Source organism: Sorex fumeus, unplaced genomic scaffold (genome assembly GCF_029834395.1).
Source record: "Sorex fumeus unplaced genomic scaffold, SorFum_2.1 ptg000037l, whole genome shotgun sequence".
Classification (NCBI taxonomy): domain Eukaryota; kingdom Metazoa; phylum Chordata; class Mammalia; order Eulipotyphla; family Soricidae; genus Sorex; species Sorex fumeus.
This window is the reverse complement of record NW_026606094.1, coordinates 46,537,392-46,557,212: the sequence shown is the minus strand read 5'-3', so window position 1 is coordinate 46,557,212 and position 19,821 is coordinate 46,537,392. Positions and strand designations below refer to the sequence as shown.

General features: G+C 38.7%; 1 protein-coding gene across 1 annotated transcript in view; it reads left to right on the top strand.

The window, feature by feature from the left end:
• Positions 1–19,821, top strand: part of LOC130027419 (serum paraoxonase/arylesterase 2) — a 33,472-nt gene that overhangs the window by 2,217 nt on the left and 11,434 nt on the right. Inside the window, exons 2-3 of the mRNA XM_056118184.1 lie at positions 10,181–10,251; positions 18,297–18,352. Coding sequence (XP_055974159.1) covers positions 10,181–10,251; positions 18,297–18,352 — 127 coding nt within the window. The remainder of the gene's footprint in view (positions 1–10,180; positions 10,252–18,296; positions 18,353–19,821) is intronic.

The window sequence follows — 19,821 nt, the reverse complement described above, 5'->3', positions numbered from 1 at the left end:
GTGCTAGGGATGGAGCTAAAGTTGATCACATGCAAAGCAAGTACTTTAGTTCCTGTATTCTTTATGGCTGAAAATCATAGCTACTTTTTAACCCAAAGGAGTGCTTAGAATAATTCTAAAATGCAGGTAAAAGTTCCAGGGCGATAGTATAACGGGTAGGGTCCTTAATTTGCACAAGGTCAACCAGGTTCAATCCTGACACACATATGATCCACTGAACCCCAAAGGAGTCAGTCCTGAGTTCAGAGCCAGGAGAAAGCCCCGAGCACTAATTATACCCCACCCCAACAAAAGTTAATTAATAAAATGTAGGTAAAGATGGTAAGTAGCAGAATAGAGAGTAAATGGATATACAGTTAAGGGCTGGAGCGATAGCACAGCGGTAGGGCGTTTGCCTTGCACGCAGCCAACATGGCCGACCCGAGTTCGATTCCTCCGCCCCTCTCGAAGAGCCCGGCAAGCTACCGAGAGTATTCGATATGCCAGACACAGTAACAACAAAGTCTCCAATGGATACGTTACTGGGCCCGCTCGAGCAAATCGACGATCAACGGGAGGGCCTTTACCTTTTTACCTTTACAGTTAAGGTACTGTAGTAGGAAAGAATAACAAGGTTTAAAGTCCAGAAGCCAAGAGTTAAAATAAGGAAGCCAAAGGTGATGCTACTGTATTTCTTCCTAGTACCTGCTCCGCAGTGCCGTGCTAAGACTACTTTTTAAAACAGTCAATAAAAAGAACACAAAGAAGAGAAAGAAGGGCTGGGAGCGGGTTAGAGTTGTGGAAGAAATTCTTTTTGATAGGAAATGGACATGACATCTTAGTTTTCCTGTTAGGGAAGTGCCCATTACATTCTGTGAATAATTTTTTTGTTTTCTTTGTTTTGGGGCACACCTTGCGATGTTCAGGGGTAATCCTGACTCTGCACTCAGGAATCACTCCTGGTGGTCCTGGGGACACTATATGGGATGCTAGGGATTGAACCTGGGTGGGTTGCATGCAGGGTAATCACCCTACCCACTCTGCTTAGTCTTCCCTGTCGTAGAGTTGGATGATTTTATATAATTGTTCATTTTTCATTTTCAAAGGTAAGATGAACAAAATTCACAGGCTTCTAATATACAAATCACCAGTGTGGAAAGTCAAGTTCTCAATTAATAGTTTTTACCCTTCTTACTAATCTTAAGTCTCTAGTTTTAATTCTGGGAATGATGTTAGTTGCAAAACCATTAAAAAGTAAATAAAAGTTTATTAGCATAGTCACCCACACGGCATAGTCTGACAAACCCTGTGGCATATTCAATATGCCAAAAACCAGTAACAATGATGAGTCACATTCCCCTTAGCCTGAAAGAGCCTTGAATGTGGCACTTTCTAAAATCTCAGGGCTAGGACGAAGGAGTCGTTACTGGTGTCTGCTTGAGGAAATTGATGAACAACAGGATGACAGTGACAGTGACAGTGACAGCATAGTCATGCCTGATAGGCCATGAACTCAGTTTGTTTATTATCACTGTATCTATTTCTTTTGGGGAGCTAGCTACACTCAGTGGTACACAGAGCTTATTCCTGATTCTCTGCTCAAGTGTCACTCCTGACAGACTTCAGGGGGCTATACTGGGTGCCAGAAATAAAATCTGAGTTGGTTGCATGCAAGGCAAGTCCCTACCCACTATACTATCCCTCTGGCCTCTATATTCTCTTTAGAAAGGCCTGATAATAATACACTTTGTTGAGAAGAAATAAACTATAAATGAGATAAATTTGTTGAGGTAAGACTGTACTAGATAGTTGAAACCCCAAATTAGCAGATATGGGCTATTGGGATGGCTGGGAAGTGGCCATATTTTGCAAAGAATAATTATACTGACCACCCAGTTAAATCGAATTTTAGGTAAACAAGAAATGTTTTTTAAAATCTAAGCATATTGCATGCCATATTTGGCTCACAATTATATTAAAACAATATCCATTATCTGAAATTCTGTCAACTCTATAATTTATTTGGCAACCATAGGACTGCAGAATACCAGATGCCGACTATTGGGAGCTTGCTGGAGGTCAGATGCATAGTCTCTCTCTTTTAAGTCTATTTCAAGAAACACTGTTTTCAACTTTCCATAAGGCAAAAATCTTTTTGATGAAGCATAAATTTTTCTTTTCCCCTCTCTCATCTGCTGTCACTTGTTCCATTTTTCTGATTTTAGAATTTATCTATGACACTGGAGTTATTTCACCTCCACATATCCACAAACTTCAACTTGAATTTCAGATAATTATTCTTTTTCAATAAAAGTATGTTTCGGATAGTTAAATGGACTACATGTTGTCAGTTTCTTCTGAAGGGTCTCTGGCATTTAAGGGGAGAGTGAGAGTGATGTGTATCTGAAACTTTCTCACAGCTTCTTACTTGAGAAAAATAAAAAAAAACACACAACTATCCCCAGGCCAGTTGCTTCCTGTTTGAAAGTACACACCCTTGAATGATTCATGCTACTCTAGCTTACTAGAGATCCATGTGTGGGCCTGAACATTTTGAAGAACGTAAACTTTCTACTTTGTCCTAACACCTTTTTCTTCACAGCTGTTACTGACTCTTCCAACAAGAATCTGTCTAGTATCTAATCTGCCTTTGAACAAGGCTGTAGAGGCAGTCTTTTTTTTTTTTTATGAAGACAAATCAAAACCAAAACAACATCAACAACAAGACACACAACAAAATACACTTTCCTCCTGGTTTTTTGTTTTTTTGGTGTGATTACTCTGTATTGATCTCTATGTAAAAGTGTCAGAAGTTCTTTCTACTAAACCAAAATGTACATTTATTAACATTTGGAAAGAAAACCTTTATGCATTCCTTTTTGCTTTTATATGGTTTTCACCTCTGTCTTCCTTTCTAGATTCTGTGTTGAAAGTGAGGCTTTCTAGAGGAAAGTTCCTCGTAACCCAGCAGTTGGCAACAATTTAGTTATGTCAAGAATGAGTATTCAGCCTGAATGTGCTTTAAACTAGGTCTTCTGATTCCAAATAGAGTTTGTGCTAGTTCCCCAACAGTTTCGTACTTTCTGTACCAAGGGGACAAATTTTCCCAGCTTTTACTTGTCTGTGCAAAAATTCTTGGTCATCAAGTTGCAAGCTTGACAGTGACAAAGGGTGGGGAGGGGATTTCTTGAGGTTTTTAAAGTTCTGTATGTAAAAGATAAAACCCTATCAGTTGTTTGTAAATGTAAAGGCAATGTAAATGTAAGGTGAGATACAGAATAACATAATACCTGTTTTTTGATGATGAGCTCCCAGTTAGCAGTTGGTGCTGCCTTGTGGTCAGGACAGCGATACCAGATTGTCCTCACAAACTACTGCCTCAGTTTGCTCAGGAGTCTGGCTAGCACATGCTGTTTCCCAGTGAAAGAACTAGAGCTAGAATTGAATGGCTGTTGTTTAAGGAAAAGACTTTGCTCATGATTTGTGGCCAGAAAGTCTAAATTAATTTTCTAATTACACCTGAGATGTGAACTAGTTCACATTTCTTTGCTAGTGAACTGCTCTGTAGAGTAAGTAATGAAACCACTTGCTCCAAATTGCAACTGTGAGAAAGAAACAAATGAATTCATTCATATAAAATGCTAGAACAATGCCAGACCCATTTTATGGGTTTCATAACTATTACTTTTGATGTCAATAACGTTTAGGCGGGAATTTTTAGATTTGCTTCTGCAGTGCATCCCTTTGAGCAGTTTGATGAAGCTTGGACTCAACATAATTTTAAGTGCGTAAGAAATGCACAAGATTATCAAACAAGCTTAAATATGAAATAATGTAATACTAAGTTAAATATTTATGTTCTATCATTAAAATAATTGTTAAAAGTCTAATAAACTATGTAACATTGGCTTTTCTTTTAAGCAGACTAAACTCTTAATAAGGCCTAAGCAAAACCTTAAAAAAGCTCTAGAGTTGGGCCAGAGCAATAGTACAGCAGGTAGGGTGTTTGCCTTGCACACGTCCTCCCCAGGTTCGATCCCCAGCATCCCATATGGTCCCCCGATCACTGCCAGGAGTAATTTCTGAGTGTAGAGCCAGGAGGAACCCCTGAGCATCGTGGGATGTGACCCAGAAAGAAAAGGGGGGAAAAAGAATGATCTAGTCAGGTAGTTGAGTATCTGACTATTGATAATTTGATGTGGCCTCGATTGTTATGTCTTTTGGAGACATATGTAGCAACTGAAATGTGATATAATAATGTTTTTATTTTGTGTGTGTGTGTGTGTGTGTGTGTGTGTTGTAACCATACCTGGCAGAGTTCAAAAACCATGACCAGCTCTGTGCTGGAGGGTCAAGAGTTGGTCCCTTTGGTACTGAGAGGACCGGTGAGGATTGAAGGGGGGTCTCACATATGTGAAGCAGAGCTGAGCCATTGAGCTCTGTCTCTGACCCCAGCAATGTCTGTAATTAGTATTCGTGACAACTCTGTGCTACTGATACTTCTGTGCCTTGTTTCCTGCACTTCTGAACAAAGGAAAATTTCGATTTTGGTTACAGCTTTAAGTAGAGATGTATTTTTCCCATTCGGTTCATGGGGTTGTTTTGCCCCTCAGTTTTGCACATGAACTTCCTGAGTATCACTGGATCCCAATTTAAGAAACCAGGAGGTAGTATTTCTGCTGGGGATCATTGGAGAAATGAATGTTGGCTCTGTCGAAGAAAGGCAGTGTATACTCTATTGTGTAATGAACATAATCAGAGCTGAAAGAAAAATATCCAGAATTTAATTAAGAAAAGATGTGATTAAACACAAAACCAACAAAGGACCCTAGATCGGAGAGGGCAAATAGTTTTCTTCTTGAGCGTCCATTTTAATGAACTAAGAGTGGTTGTCTCGAACCTTGTATCTGAAGCTGGCTCTGGGTTCCAAAGAAAGCAAGCAGTGATTGGGAATAAATGTGCGCAGAATGGTTGTGTTTCTGAGTGTCTGACCTACTTCATTCCTAAGCATGCCAGGGACATAAGATCATAGGGAGCAAAGAGAATGACTTGAGAACTCATCCACTGAGTGAGTGAGCATATCAGTAAACTGATTCTTTTATTTTTGTTCTTTGATTCTTTACTGTTAGTATTTTGTTCTCCAACTTGTTGATGTTGCCATAGTCCCAAGCATGTACGTTCAAATGGTGAGGGGAACAGTGGTGTCAGTTAACTCTTTTTTAAACAATTTTTTAAAAATGCATTTATTTTTATTTTATTAATGTATCACCGTGAGGTACAGTTACAGACTTACAAACTTTTGTACTTATGTTTCAGTCATACAATGATCGAGTACCCATCCCTCCACCAGTGCCCATTCTCCACCACCAATGTTCCCAGTATCCCTCCCACCACCACCACCACCCCTCTGCCTCTGTGGCAGGCGCATTCCCTTTTGTGCTCTCTCTCTCTCTCTCTCTCTCTCTCTCTCTCTCTCTCTCTCTCTCTCTCTCTCCTTTTGAGTGTTGTGGTTTGCAATACAGGTATTAAGTGGCCATCATGTTCGATCTATAGTCTGCTTTCAGCATGCATCTCTCATCCCGAGCAGGCTCTCCAAGCATCCTGTATTTGGTGGTCCCTTCTCTATCTGAGCTGCCTTTTGCCACAGCATGTGAGGCCTGCTCCGTGGAACAATCCTTCTTATCTCTACCTACTATCCTTGGGTGTTAGTCTCCCATTCTGTTACTTTATATTCCCCAGATGAATGTAGTCTTTCTATGTCTGTCCCTCTCTTTCTGACTCATTTCACTTAACATGATACTCTCCATGTTGATCCACTTATATGCAAATTTCATGACTTCATCTTTTCTAAGAGCTGCATAGTATTCAATTGTGTAGATGTATCAAAGTTTCTTTAACCAGTCATCTGTTCTCAGGCACTCAGTTTTTTTTTTTTCCAGATTCTGGCTATTGTAAATAGTGCTGCATTGAACATACAAGTGCAGATGTCATTTCTATTATACTCTTTTGCATCTCCGGGATATATTCCCAGAAGTGGTATTGCTGGGTCAAATGGAGCTCAATTTCTAATTTTTTGAGAAGCGTCCATACTGTTTTCCAAAAGGGCTGAATCAGTCGACATTCCCACCAGCAGTGAAGGAGGGCCCCTTTCTCCCCACATCTACGCCAACACTGATTGCTTTAGTTCTTTTGGATATTGGGGTGTCAGTTAACTCTTTACTTGTGTTTTGCCCCTTATATCAGGTTTTTTTTTTTTTTTTTTTTTTACTGAAAGTCTTGGTCTATACACCTAGGAACAAAGAATTCTTGGAAAACAAACATTTGGCTTACCTGCCTCTATAGTGAAGAGCAGCATGGAAGAAAAGTGCTTAGTATGGCTGTAAATTTATCAGGAGCATTTGCCCAGTCCAGAAACCAAGTAATTGGTAGGAAACTGATACTTTTGTCAGCCACTCCCTCTTACCACTGGCTTGCAATTTTCTACTGATATTCTTCAGAATACTAACACTCTTGTAAGCCATGTTATCTCAATAACCATAAAATTAAGGTTTTTACAAAGAATTTTAATGATGGTTCAGAAAAGATACAGAATTCTCATCATAAAGATAGAAAAAATTCTTTGATTAACTCAAAGTCCCAAGGTCGAAGCTCACATAACTTGAGGTGATGTTGTGCAACTAAAATAGATGATAACAATTGACACATCAGCAACATGTAATCTTTAGTCATTTGTGCAAACTTGAGTTGGCTCTGAAAAGTAAATTGCCCAAACATGTAGCAACACATTACCTTGATTTTATTTAATTGTTACAGTCTATCTTTGAAACAGGTAGTTAACAATCATCATGATCTCTATTTTTTGTATAGTCAAATGGACATAATAGTAATGTTGCATAAAATCAACACATAAACCAGCATGTGACGCAGAAAGTTGATGAAACTGCAGATAGTACTTGTCCCTACATCTGTTTCCTGAATTATTTATCATTAGCAGAACCTTGGAGTTCGTCTTATCTACTTTTCCCCTTTTTTTATACATAGAAAAAAATGAAGGCCTCTAGGAGATATGGTGGATCCTTTTCATACTTTATGTAGAATTGCTAGATTGCCACTTTGAGGAAGAAAACAAATTAAAGCTGTGAGTTCTGTTTTTTTGTATGCCAGAAGTACCTCAGAGAGTGGGTGTTCAGCCTGAATTAGTTGCATATTGATGCAAGAGTAGATGAGTATAGTTTTCAAATTTCTGAACAGATTTTGTATACAAATTCAGGTCACGGTCCTCCCGTTGTTCATCAATTTGCTCGAGTGGGCCCAGTAATGCCTCCATTGGAGACTTTGTTGTTACTGTGTTTGGCATATCGAATACGTCACGGGGAGCTTGCCAGGCTCAGCCGTGCGGGTGAGATACTCTCGGTAGCTTGCCGGGCTCTCCGAGAGGGGCGGAGGAATCGAACTCGGGTCGGCCATGTTGGCCGCTTGTAAGGCAAACGCCCTACTGCTGTGCTATCGCTCCTGTATACAAATTATTAATAATAAATCATTTAATTACATAAGTATACATATTGAGAACGAAGACCTTTATTTTTCCTTCAGCTCTAGATTTTCTTTTGGAATGCTATCTTGACTATGTTTTTTTTTTATGTTTCTATGTACTTATTACTGTACTTATTATTTATATAGCACTGTAACCACAGAATTTATGGACTATTTAGTTGGAAGTTTTGTCCCTGATTTTTCTTGAGACTCCCTTCATATACTATGAAGTGATAGTTAATAGTTAATAATACTTTTTTTTTTTTTAGTTTTTGGGTCACACCTGGTGATACATAGGGCTCACTCCTGGCTTATGCACTCAGGAATTACTCCTGCTGGTGCTCAGGGGACCATATGGAATACTGGGAAACAAACCCGGTTCGGCCGCATGCAAGGCAAACGCCCCACCTGCTGTGCTGTCCTTCCAACTCCAGTTAATAATACTTTTCATGAGAATGTTAACTGATAAAAACATGAACTTCAATTGTGAATGAAAAGATGCATTTAAAAGCAATAAGCAAGGTTGAGGCCTCGAGTTACTAAACTTTCCATTGACTGCAGCCTTGCTGCTCAGATTAAAATACCGACCTCAACCTGCAGATAGCACCATGGGTAGTGCACTTGTTTTGCCAGCCGCTAACCTGGATTCCATCCCCTGCACTCTAAGACTGTCAGGGGTAACCTCTGAGTGCAGAGCCAGGAGTAAGCCCAGAGTGCTGCCAGATGTGACCCAAAACAAACAAAATATAGATCTCTTTATTCCTTTTAGATTGCAAGAGTAAATTAGGGAGGAGGTTCTAGAATGTAGAGGTCCGGAAAGTTACTTCACTTCTGAGTCAGTTAACTCCCTCCTAAAGTAGTGATTATGAAGATAATTCCTTCAACAGCTTTTTTTTTGGGGGGGGCGTGTAGGACTACTGTCTGTGAGATACCCAGGACACACCACACTCCTGAGTTTGCCTGGGGAATCATGGGATTCCCCAGGGTATCAAAGCATGCATCATGCATTCTAGCCCTTTGAGCTGTTACCCTCATAGGTGTATTAGGTGTGTTTTAAGAATAAAATTAACTTTTTGGGGGGAGGGGACAAATCACCTAGGTCAGTGGCAGACTTAATTAATTTTAACTGTTTTATTAGTGATCTCCTTTTCCTACCTATGATTTTTAGTCACAACTGTTCTCTTCATCATTAGATTTACTGAAGTTACTACATTAGGCAAAATATACTCACTTTCCCGTATATATATATATATATATATATATATTACTCCTAGAATTCTTAAACAAGTTCAATGTATTATTTTGTTGTTTCACTTTTACACTTTGTTGTGTTTTTATATTAATTATTTTCTGTATTTTTAACTTTATTGCCTTTTCTTTATTGCTACATTGCTTCAAGAAATTAAACGCTATTTGTATTGTGATTCCAGATATCTACTAGAATACATTTGAGTTAGAAGCTTTACAATTGACATCCATTGCCAAGATACAGATTAGCTATCTCTTGTTATTAATTCTGTTTATCTAGGGTAGGCTTTCTCCCCTTTTGCTGAGAAACCAGTAGCCTTCCCCTTAGTAAGAGTCTAGAAGTCAGAAGCTGTCAAGAATATGAATAGGAGAGAGATAAGCAGCAAATTGTTATTTTGTCTGTAATGTGTGTTATGTGTGAACCACTTTACAAAAATGTAAACTAATCTGCAAGCACTGTTGTTATTATTTATAACTGTAGAGAACAGGAAGAGAGTGTGAGACAGAGGGAAGAGACAGCAAAGCCTGTAGTGACCTTCAAAACCACAGACCCTTCGTGCGCTTGCCTAAACTCTCCGGGTCCCTTACTCTAGGATGGAGATGCAGGGGGAAAGTATTTTATTAGAGTTCAAACATTTCTCATTATTCTTTTACTTGAGGTTTCTTGAAATAACTACAGGTAGTCTTGTTAAGTTAGTTGGTGCTCTCTGACCTGTTCACATTAATAAATAGAATTAGGGAATGAGACTTTATACTTTTTTATAGATTTTTCTAAAAATCAAAGTAACAATGTATATGTTTCTTTGTTATTTCTCAATTTGCTCGAGCGGGCCCAGAAACATCTCCATTGGAGACTTTGTTGTTACTGTGTCTGGCATATCGAATTCTCGGTAGCTTGCCGGGCTCTGCGAGAGGGGCGGAGGAATCGAACTCGGGTCGGCCATGTTGGCTGCGTGCAAGGCAAACGCCCTACCACTGTGCTATCGCTCCATTTGTGGATGTTTTCTGTACTCTAGACTGGAAACAATGCCATTGTGTTTTGGCCTCCATTTGGTTACCATGTCATTTTGCAGAGGGTCTGAGCATTTAAAAAAATATTTTTTGGGGGGCCTCTTTTGGGTCCTCAGAAGAAAGAACTCAGTCCATGACTGCAAATCTGTGAGAAATATGACCTCGTCTTTATTTGCATGGGAACTTGCAATAGACATTTTATTTGGTGGCTTTCTTTTGGCCCATGTCCATGGATAAAACTTTGTGGTATGCATTTTTTGTTTTAAATTTATTTCTGGCACTATTTTATTATGCTGTTCTTATTTTTCTCGTATCTGCTTTAGATTTATCCTACTTTATGTATTGCTATAGACCTAATTAAACCTTTTCAGTAAGGAATACATAAACAGATTTTATTCTTTCAAAACAGAAGTCGACTTAAAGCCTCCCGAGAAGTAGAATCCATAGACCTTCCAAACTGCCACCTGATAAAAGGAATTGGTAAGTATAAGAAGATGTTGTTTTGCATTGGCAATCGCCACTACGAAGTTCATTAACAGTATTTTGGCAAGTAATTACTGCTTTTCAGCAGACAAATCACATTAGAGCCACAAAAACCTCTGTAAGTCAATCTCTTTTGATTTTGTGTACCTTGTATTTTTTTTCTCTTACTCCCACTGTAATTCATTAATCACTTGTATCACTTGTATCACTTGTCCTCTGGTTGGTCATTGATTTCCTCGAACCGGCACCAGTAACATCTCCATTCATCCTTGTCGCGCGCTAGTGTAGCACATTGAGGTATTGGGGGCTCTTTCTGGGTCAGGGGAATGAGACTCGTTATTGTTACTTTTTTTGGCATATCAAATATGTCACAGGTAGCTTGCCAGGCTCTGCCATGCGGGCGGGATACTCTCGTTACCTTGCCAGGCTCTTCAAGAGGGAGAAACTGCGATTCAGGTTCGGAGAATAAAAAGATCTGTCTGCAGCTAATTCATTCTTTGGGGCCAGAAGGTTGGAAAATAAAGAGTGATAAAATAGAAAGACTTGGGATTTATAGAAATTCAGAGTGGCCAAAAGATATGTGATAATTCATTAATTATTGGTGTTTTTCTGTTTATTGCTTTATTTCTTTGTTGTATAGTGACTTCTCTGAATTATTTTATAAAGTCTGTGTTCTTTGTCATTTGTGGCTACTGAGGTATGTGTTGTGTTATCCTGGTCTGCTGGTGAAGTTGTTAGAAGGAAGGGAAGTTGTTTAAGTGGAAAATGAAAATGTCTCTACAAAATACCCACCTCCTCACAGAGATGACCATAGAGATAGTTTATTTTTATCTTTCCTGGTGATTTTTTAGTGCAAATGCAAACAGATATATGTATATGATAAATATTACTTTTTGCAAATGCAGTATAATAGAGTATTCTGCAAATATGCTTTATTTATAACACAGTATGAACAAATTTCCACGTCAACATGTGTAGGTTTACCTATCTTTTTCATATTTTCAGGTACATCATTCATCTGTCCTGTTCTCAATGCACAGATTTCGCAACTGTAAACAATCTGAGCACCACTATACATAGCTTTATATTTATTCATCTATTTGATAGTAATAAGATGGTTATTCATAAGCATACATGTTTAAAGTTTTAATGCACATAACTAAATTGACCTTGAGTTGGTTACACTTGACAAACACATTACTTCATTCACTCCAGATAGTGCTCTTAACAAAAGTATAGGAGCAACCTTTCTCTGGGTAACATCCAGAAAGGTTTTACTTCCATAGAAAAAAAGTTTTAAAAACAGCATTTTCTATTTCAAAGTTTCTTCTAGTTCTGTTGTGCACCTCTCATTCTCTGCACATCTGTTTGTTGTATGCGTGCTTCCCCCTCTTTTGCTACATTTGCTGGTCTCTATTTCCTTTCATTCATCCTCCTTCCCTTTTTCTCCTAGCACTACTACCTGAAACTTAGCAGGAAGAAGCCCAGTCACACTAAATACTAGACTAACCTGATTTGTGCTGAGTAGTGCAGATGGATTAGTACTAAGGATATCTGGTGCTCCAAGAAATTCAACAACTCCGTCCTGCCTTCTGACTGCAATCACAAAGAACCCCCTGAGCCCTGGTCACTAAGCAAAAAACAGATGGCATGTCTGAGGAGTGTTGTTCAAGCTTGGAAGGTTGATCCAGTGTATCTGAGGTTACTTTTGCTGCTGAAATAATAATTGTCAAATTATTAGCCTGTGTGGTCCTGTGCACCCCACCTTCTATGAATTCAAATCTCAGAGAAGACAGTAGGGTACAGTCAGCCACATTGCAGGACAAACTGCCAAATATATTGTTGTTACAACTCACAGAGATTGTGGGTTCCTTGGAGAAAAGCAAACATAACAACATTTGTATTCTAACCAGTCATCTGTCTGTGTTTGTGACCTTTATGTTGTGATGTGTGTGAGCTGCTGTCTGGAATGGGGAAGAATGAGGAACTATGTCACCTATGGCCCCACTTGCGAAGTGTTTAATGCCTCTGAGGCACTTCAAAAGGCAACAGAGCGGAGACGATGAGTGATTAAAAGCACATTTGGGATACATTTTTAGACCTAATTAGAATTGTGTTTTTTTTCTTTGTCTTTTGATTTTGTTTGACTAGCACACAGTTTATGAACATTTGTTGAATGCCATTAGTGATGCATAATGGTTAATAATTTATGGTTAGATATTGTGAGCAACAGTTGTTTACTCAGTGGTTTGTGGTTACAAAGAGTGATCATATCCTGGGCATACATTCCCATATTGAAAAAAAGAAACTTTGTGATAAGCAGTAAAGAGAGAGGTTCTCTCTTGTACTGTCCACTTTGGAAATAGTAGTAAACCATGCACTTGAGAAAAACTGATCCCACCAAGAGATAGACCAGTTCTCTCTTTTTATTTATACTTGCAAACAGTAACACTATATTCATCTCGCTGAAGTGAATGTTTTGAAATTTTGGGGGTTTTTTTTTGCTTTCTGGGTCACACCTGGCAATGCTCAGGGGTCACTCCTGGCTCTGCACTCAGGAATCATTCCTGGCAGTGCTCAGGGGACCGTATGGGATTCTGGGAATTGAACCTGGGCTGGCCACGTGCAAGGCAAACGCCCCACCTACTGTGCTACCGCTCCAGCCCCTGTTTTGAAACTTTTGAGATTGGTTAAGCTGACCACAATGTTTATGGCCATTCAGAGACAAAGGCTGATGAAGCAGCACAACTGTTTCCAACACGTTACTACCTGGATCTTAGCCAAAGGCCAAAAAGCGATTGTCTTGAACATATTCTCTCTTGGTAAAATAGCTAGAACTCCAGTTGTCACCATGCACAGCCAGAAGGGGTATTAAAGAAGAGTTCACATGGATATTACTTTTACTTTATTATTAGAGGGATGTTTGACCGCCCCCAGTGATATTCAGGTACTATTCCAAGTTCTGTGTTCAGGGATGACCCTTGGTGCAGTTCTTGGGGGACCATACATGGTTCTAGGAACTAGTGTTGGCAGGATGTAAGGCAAGGGCCGTGTAGCATCATACTATTTCTCCAGCCCACTTTTACTTTATTTTACCAGTAGTTGCTTTCATCTTGTATTCTCACATTCCTTTGGCCTGAACTTAGAGAAAGGGTTGCCTCTGTTAGTAAGCAAGGGTAGTAAAGAGTTACAGCTATATTGCTGTCTATTATAACCAAGAAGGAAGATGGGAGTTTGGACACTGGGGAGCATCTGGTCATTTCTGCAGCAGATAATTGCTCAGAGAATGTAGAGCAGGGAGGAGAGATAGCACAGTGGGTAGGACACTTGTCTTGCATGTAGAAATAGTCATAAACCATGCACTTGAGAAAAACTGATCCCACCAAGAGATAAGACCAGGTCTCTCTTTCTCTTCATTTACACTTGCAACCTGGCTTCAGTTCTCAGCATCCAATCTGGTCCCCTGAACTTCTGACAAGGAATGATCCCTGAGTGCAGAACTAGGAGTAAGCCCTGAGTACAGCCAGGTGTGGCCCCTCCCCCTAAATTAATTTTTAGAAAATATAAGAAGGGATTGAAATCATCTGTACTAAGATCAACTTTCTAGAGGAAGTGAGTCCATCCTCCCCCCCACCCCCCTTTGTAGTTGTTGCAAGGACCAGAGATCTCACACACACTTTGTTGTGGCACTTGCGAGGAATCACACACTTCAGTTGTGCTGGGGGACCATACATGGGGGACCACCATACGCACTTTGTGAGGGCCACACTTGTTTAGTTGTGGTAACATGATTCAGTATCCAATGGGGGTCATCATGGTGTCTCCATATGGGCCAGTTTGCGTTACTCCTGACCACAGTGTGAAAACTCCTTTAGTTGTGCTGCTCACTGAGGGTTGTACACGTTAGTAGCTGAGCTGGCACACATGTGACTGCAGTGTGCCAGAGAGCAAAGTTGCTGCAGTGCCCAGGTGTCCCAGAGTACAAAACAACAGGGAACCACACTCAGCACATGTGGGTGGCAGTGGGATGGAATTCAGCCCCTGCTTGCACTTCAGGCAGTTTTTGCTACAGAAATGATCCAGGAAATAGGGGGTGGACCTTAGAGAAAGCGTGATTTTGTTTTTGGTTTTGAGTCCACGTGTAGCAGGGTGCAGGACCTATACCTAACTGCGTTCAGGGATCATTCCTAGAGATGCTTGGGGAACTATAAGCTGTACTGAGTATCAAACCCAGGTCTGCCACATGCAAGGCAAGCATCTTATCCACTGTATAATCTCTCTGGCCCACATATATTTCTGTGCCTCTTGACCCTTAGTCAGTTTTTTCCTTCCCTCCCTCCCTCCCTCCCTCCCTCCCTCCCTCCCTCCCTCCTTCCCTCCCTCCCTCCCTCCCTCCCTTCCTTCCTTCCTTCCTTCCTTCCTTCCTTCCTTCCTTCCTTCCTTCCTTCCTTCCTTCCTTTGTTCATGATAAGTGTTCAGCTCTTCTCCCTGTTTTGTTTGGTTGTGTTTTTTTTAAAAATGGAATAGTTTGTATTGGTTCCTTTTGCATTTTGTAGATTAGTTTTCTACCAGATGTATGGTACAGATACTTTCTTCGATCAAGCAGGATGCCATTTTTTTCGGTCATGGTTTCTTTTGCTGTGCAAAAGGTTTTTGTTTAACATAAGGTCATTTTTTTATTCTTGCTTTTATATTCCTTACCCTTATTGTTAAATCCTTGAATATATCACCGAAGCCAATATCTGAGTGTTTTGTCGTGTTTTTTCCTAATTTATTTTAATGGTTTCAGATCTAACACAGAAGTCTTTAATTCTTCTTGATGTAACTTTTGTATATGGAGTGAGTTAGTGATCCAGTTTCACTCTTTTGTATTTAACTTTAGTTTTCCCAGAATTATTTATTGAAACTTACCTTTCTTCACTTTGTGATTTTTATTCCATTATCGTTAATTATCCAGATAAATAATGATTTAATTCTGGATCCTGAAGTCTATTTCACTGATCTATGTGTCTATTTTCATGCCAGTAATTCTGATAGCTCTGTAGTACAGTTTTCATTCAGAGAGAGTGATACCTCTATTCTGTGTGTTTCAGGGTCTCTTTGACTCCTTGGGGTCTTTTGAGGTTTCATATGAAATTCTATAACACGTTTTTTCTATTTCCTTACATAATGTCATCGGAGATTTAATAGGAATTGCACCAAATCATTATAATACTCAAAACAGAATGGCCATTTTTACAGTGTTAATCCTTCCACTTCAGGAATATGGAATATCTACCTTCTTGAGCAATTTGCTTAACCTTTCAAAGATAGTGCATTCTTTTTGTGGGGGAGCACAAAGATCTCCTACACAATGTTCATGGGTTTAGGAGATACTTTAAATGGTACTCTGACAGTTTGGCTGGATGGTACAAGGCTAGGGATTGAGGATACAGTGCAGCTTGGTGCCAGGGACTAAAATGACTACACTCATAAGTTCTGGTGGGGAGGGGGCATCACAAAAGCCACACCCGTTAGTACTCAGAGAACCACAGTATGGCAGGGATCAAATCAGGGCCCTGTGCATAGTGTGTGCTCTTGACATAGTTGACATAGTGTGTGCTGTTATTACCACAATCCCAGAAAGTACCTTTAAAATTTATTTTTGGTTTGGGTCACACGTGGCAATACTCAGGGTTTACTACTGACTCTGCACTCAGGAGTCCTATTTGGTGAGCTTCAGGTCAATATGGGGTGCAGGAGATCGAACCCAGGTTGGATACATGCAAGGCAAATGTAAAAAGTGTTTGCAGTGATGGGTAGATACCATACCCAGTGTTGCACAGGCTCTACTTCTTGCTCTGTGCTCAGAGATCATACCTTGTTGAATAGGGGGATCATACGTAGTGTGGGGATCAAACCAAGGTCTTCTGCAGGTAAGGCAAGTGTCTAATCCCTCTGCTGTCTCTTCAACCCAGGAAGTATATTCCTTACCATAAAATAAAATAGAATAAAATGCTTAGTAGATATATAACACAATCTATGAGATAATGTGCATAACACACTTATAATAAACTTAGTATTTAATATGCCTAATATATGTTAATAGCTTCAATGAACACAACTAGTACTCCTACAGTTATCAATGAATTATAGAAGAAAAAGTTCTCCAATATTTACTGTTGTAGTAATTATAGCATATAAGTCATATGAAATGATAAAAAGCCTATTATAGTAATGGCTGTTGAGGTAGAGAAAACTAGACCTGGAAAATGATCTAAAGAAAGATGCAGATAAAACTTACTTTTTATATTAGAATTAGGTAATAGAATTAATATTAAGTAAGTATGGTTGAAATCTTAAAAGTAGTGTTCGTCATTCTTATGAAATACTATTATTTGTAGAAAAATTAAAGACATAAAGAAAATGACTCAATCCTCTTATTTCCCAAAAATATCATTATATTTTTGTTTTGTTTTGGGACCATACCTGGCTCTGCTCAGGGCTTACTCCTGACTTTGTGCTCAGGGTTGTTCCTGGTGGACTTTTAGGACCATAAGGTGCATGTGGACCATGTGGTGCAGAGAATTAAACTCCAGTTGGCCCTGTGTAATGCAGGCACCCCATGTGCTCTTCTGTTGCTCCAACCCACCCAGAACATTTTTCCTATAAATATATTTGCTATGAGAGTAAGCATCTACACTTGTAGTTATTTTAAAACAATTTTTTAGGAACAACAACTTTTAATTGAGCTCTTATTAACTGGATTTAGAAAGCAAATTTGGGCTAAGTTGTGAGTGTGTGTGTGTGTATGTGTGTGTGTGTGTGTGTGTGTGTGTGTGTGTTCCTTTGAAGATACCACAAATATCTTTTTGAATCTGCTAAAAAGATATTTTTCAGGGAAAAGTTAGCAGTTGGACATGGAGAAGAAATTTTACATTGCAGAAAATTTTAGGTGGTTCATAGACATTTTGAAACTCTGAATGCTCCATAAGAATCTTTACATTCCGGATTAAGAACTATTCCACTAACCTGTTTCTATTTGAGGAACAAGCAGACAGGACATCTACAAAGTAAAGTTCTTGGCATTCCTTTTTTTTTCTTTTGTCATTTTCCATTGTTTGAGATCTAGCAACATTGGAGGCAACTAACTCAATGCAAATTTAGGAATCAAAACAAAAATGCTGGGATAGAAGCTGTTTTTGACTACCTAGAAATAATCTTCAAGAATTCCTTTAGAGAGCCCTCTAAGGGGAAGATTGGATTTTGTGGACTCAAAGAATGTCTCATGATTTGGCTTAATCTAAGCCATTTTTATTCTTCTTCTTGTCTTTGGGTCTATTATCTATCTGTGGCATTTACACTGTGAGACCACTGGGAAGGTCTTATGTCTAATTATTTGCTGTGCTGTATGGAGTGTACTGCAGACAATCAATAAACAATCAATAGTAATTGTAGTCTAACTCAGAGAAAGTGTTAAAAGCTTCATCCTGCTTAGATGCATGATATTCTTTGTTAATTATCTTTGCTAGTTTCTTTTATCCTGTAATTTGAAACCTAAATTTAAAGATTAAATGGAAAGCTTATTTTGCTTATGAGAACAAGCTAGGCATTGTTTCTCAAAGAGGGAATATAGAATCCCAGGTGTTTTTATGTCTTTTAATGAGTGAAATGTCTGTGTTTGCTTCAGAGTGAATGAACAGAGAAAAGGACAAGGATATTTGCATGGTTAAATGACTATCAGCCCTTCATTCTGAAAGTAATATTCCCCTGATGTCAATTACTTTTGTATAGACATCTGGATATTTATCATAAGAGTGTACAGATGTCAACATTTTCCATCTTATAGCTGGAAATGTGGTGATTACTTGACTTTGATGTGAATAAACATAACATACCTAATATTTGAAGCCAAGAATTCACTCTAGAAAGAGGTTTAGACTGACATTTATTAAAGAAAGTAGTTTGTTGGGAAATAATTAGAATTGTAACTAAAGATACAGACATTGAGAAAGTAAAGTCAGAATTTGATTATGACACTTCTCTGTTTCCTGAATTTACAGAAGCTGGTTCAGAAGATATCGACATACTTCCCAATGGTCTTGCTTTCTTTAGTGTGGTGAGTTTTTTCTTCCTTTCCCATTCAGCAGAGGAGTTACAAGATCATTTGATGAGGTTGCTAGAGCAATAATTTGTTTCAAAAATTCCTTTCCTTCAGAAATATGTTCCCCTACCTCAAATGACAGTTTGAAGAGGATTTTTGGAAAATTTCCTTGTCCTCTAATTGTAGAGATAAACTTTCTTGACTGATTTTGATTTGTTTTTTTATACCCCATTGGTTTGCAATAAAATATTACAAGTCTCTCTGTGTTTTATAATTATGTCATCGAAAGGATATTTGGGGCATTATTGTGGATATTGACTATCCTTTGATTAGATACTCAGTTACAAGCTAAAAGTTTGTTGTTCCTTGTTTTTAAGCAATTCCCAAGGACAAATGCTTTTGCTATCTTTCTATCCTTTCTCCTGGAATAGCCTACCAGAAGGAGAAAATCATTGGCAGACTTTATTTGTATCCTTCATCTTTGCCTTAATTCTTAAAAACTGGAAAAGAATAACAGGATTTGAACTATAATAGAAAGACTTATAAATTGTCTGGCCTATTTGACACCAGCCTGTATTAAGGACCATTGTAATTGGAAAACTGTGTGAGTACTCTTTGCCTATGGTTCTTCTTTGGCGTGGGGAAAAAACTTGTTTTTTCTTCAGGAAAAAGTATCTGGTTTTGAAGGTGGACTATAATAATTTGGTTTCTTTTCAGCATTTGTTATTTTCAGGCCCTCAGACTCTTGAGAGATTTGTGAAACTTGGAGATGCTTTAGAGAGAAGTTGCAACACTAATAAAATAGCTGTCAGGCTTGCAAGAAGTGTGAGAGAACTTGGCTAGATGAGAATGAGGGTTAGAACACTCTTCGGGCTCCTGATGGTTTTTATATGAAAGACTGAAAGACTGTGAATATTGGTTGATACCACTGAGGCGGAAAGAGAAACACAGTGGGCTATAGCAGAAATACCACAAGTACTTCCAAAATTAAAAATAAGAGTTTTAAAGATAAATTGCATTTAATTTCCTACACAGAATAAGTAAATGATGTTTCTAAAAGGACTACACTTGTTTTGAAGCACATGCATATGTGTATGTTGTTTAGGAATATGTGACTTCCCAGCACAGAAATGTATAACTGTTTCAGCTGAGGCGTTTATAATAACAGTCACAGTGATCTTGTAATCATGCCAATAGATTTTCTTCTAACATTTATCATTTACTCAACATTGCTTCAGTGTTTCCCATAATACACTATTTTGAAATGATTAGCTCATGCATGATGGCAGGTATTCTTCTTTCAAGCATTTTGACTCATCTAACAGTTCCTATTCCATAAGTACAAGTTTTCGAGTTACTTAAAAAATACATCGCACCTATAGATGAGTCAAATGAAAGAAGAGACTACAAAAGTAGATTTAAATTGCAACATGAATGTGCTTACTACTATTGAAATGTAGACCTAAATATGGTGGTGATAGTAC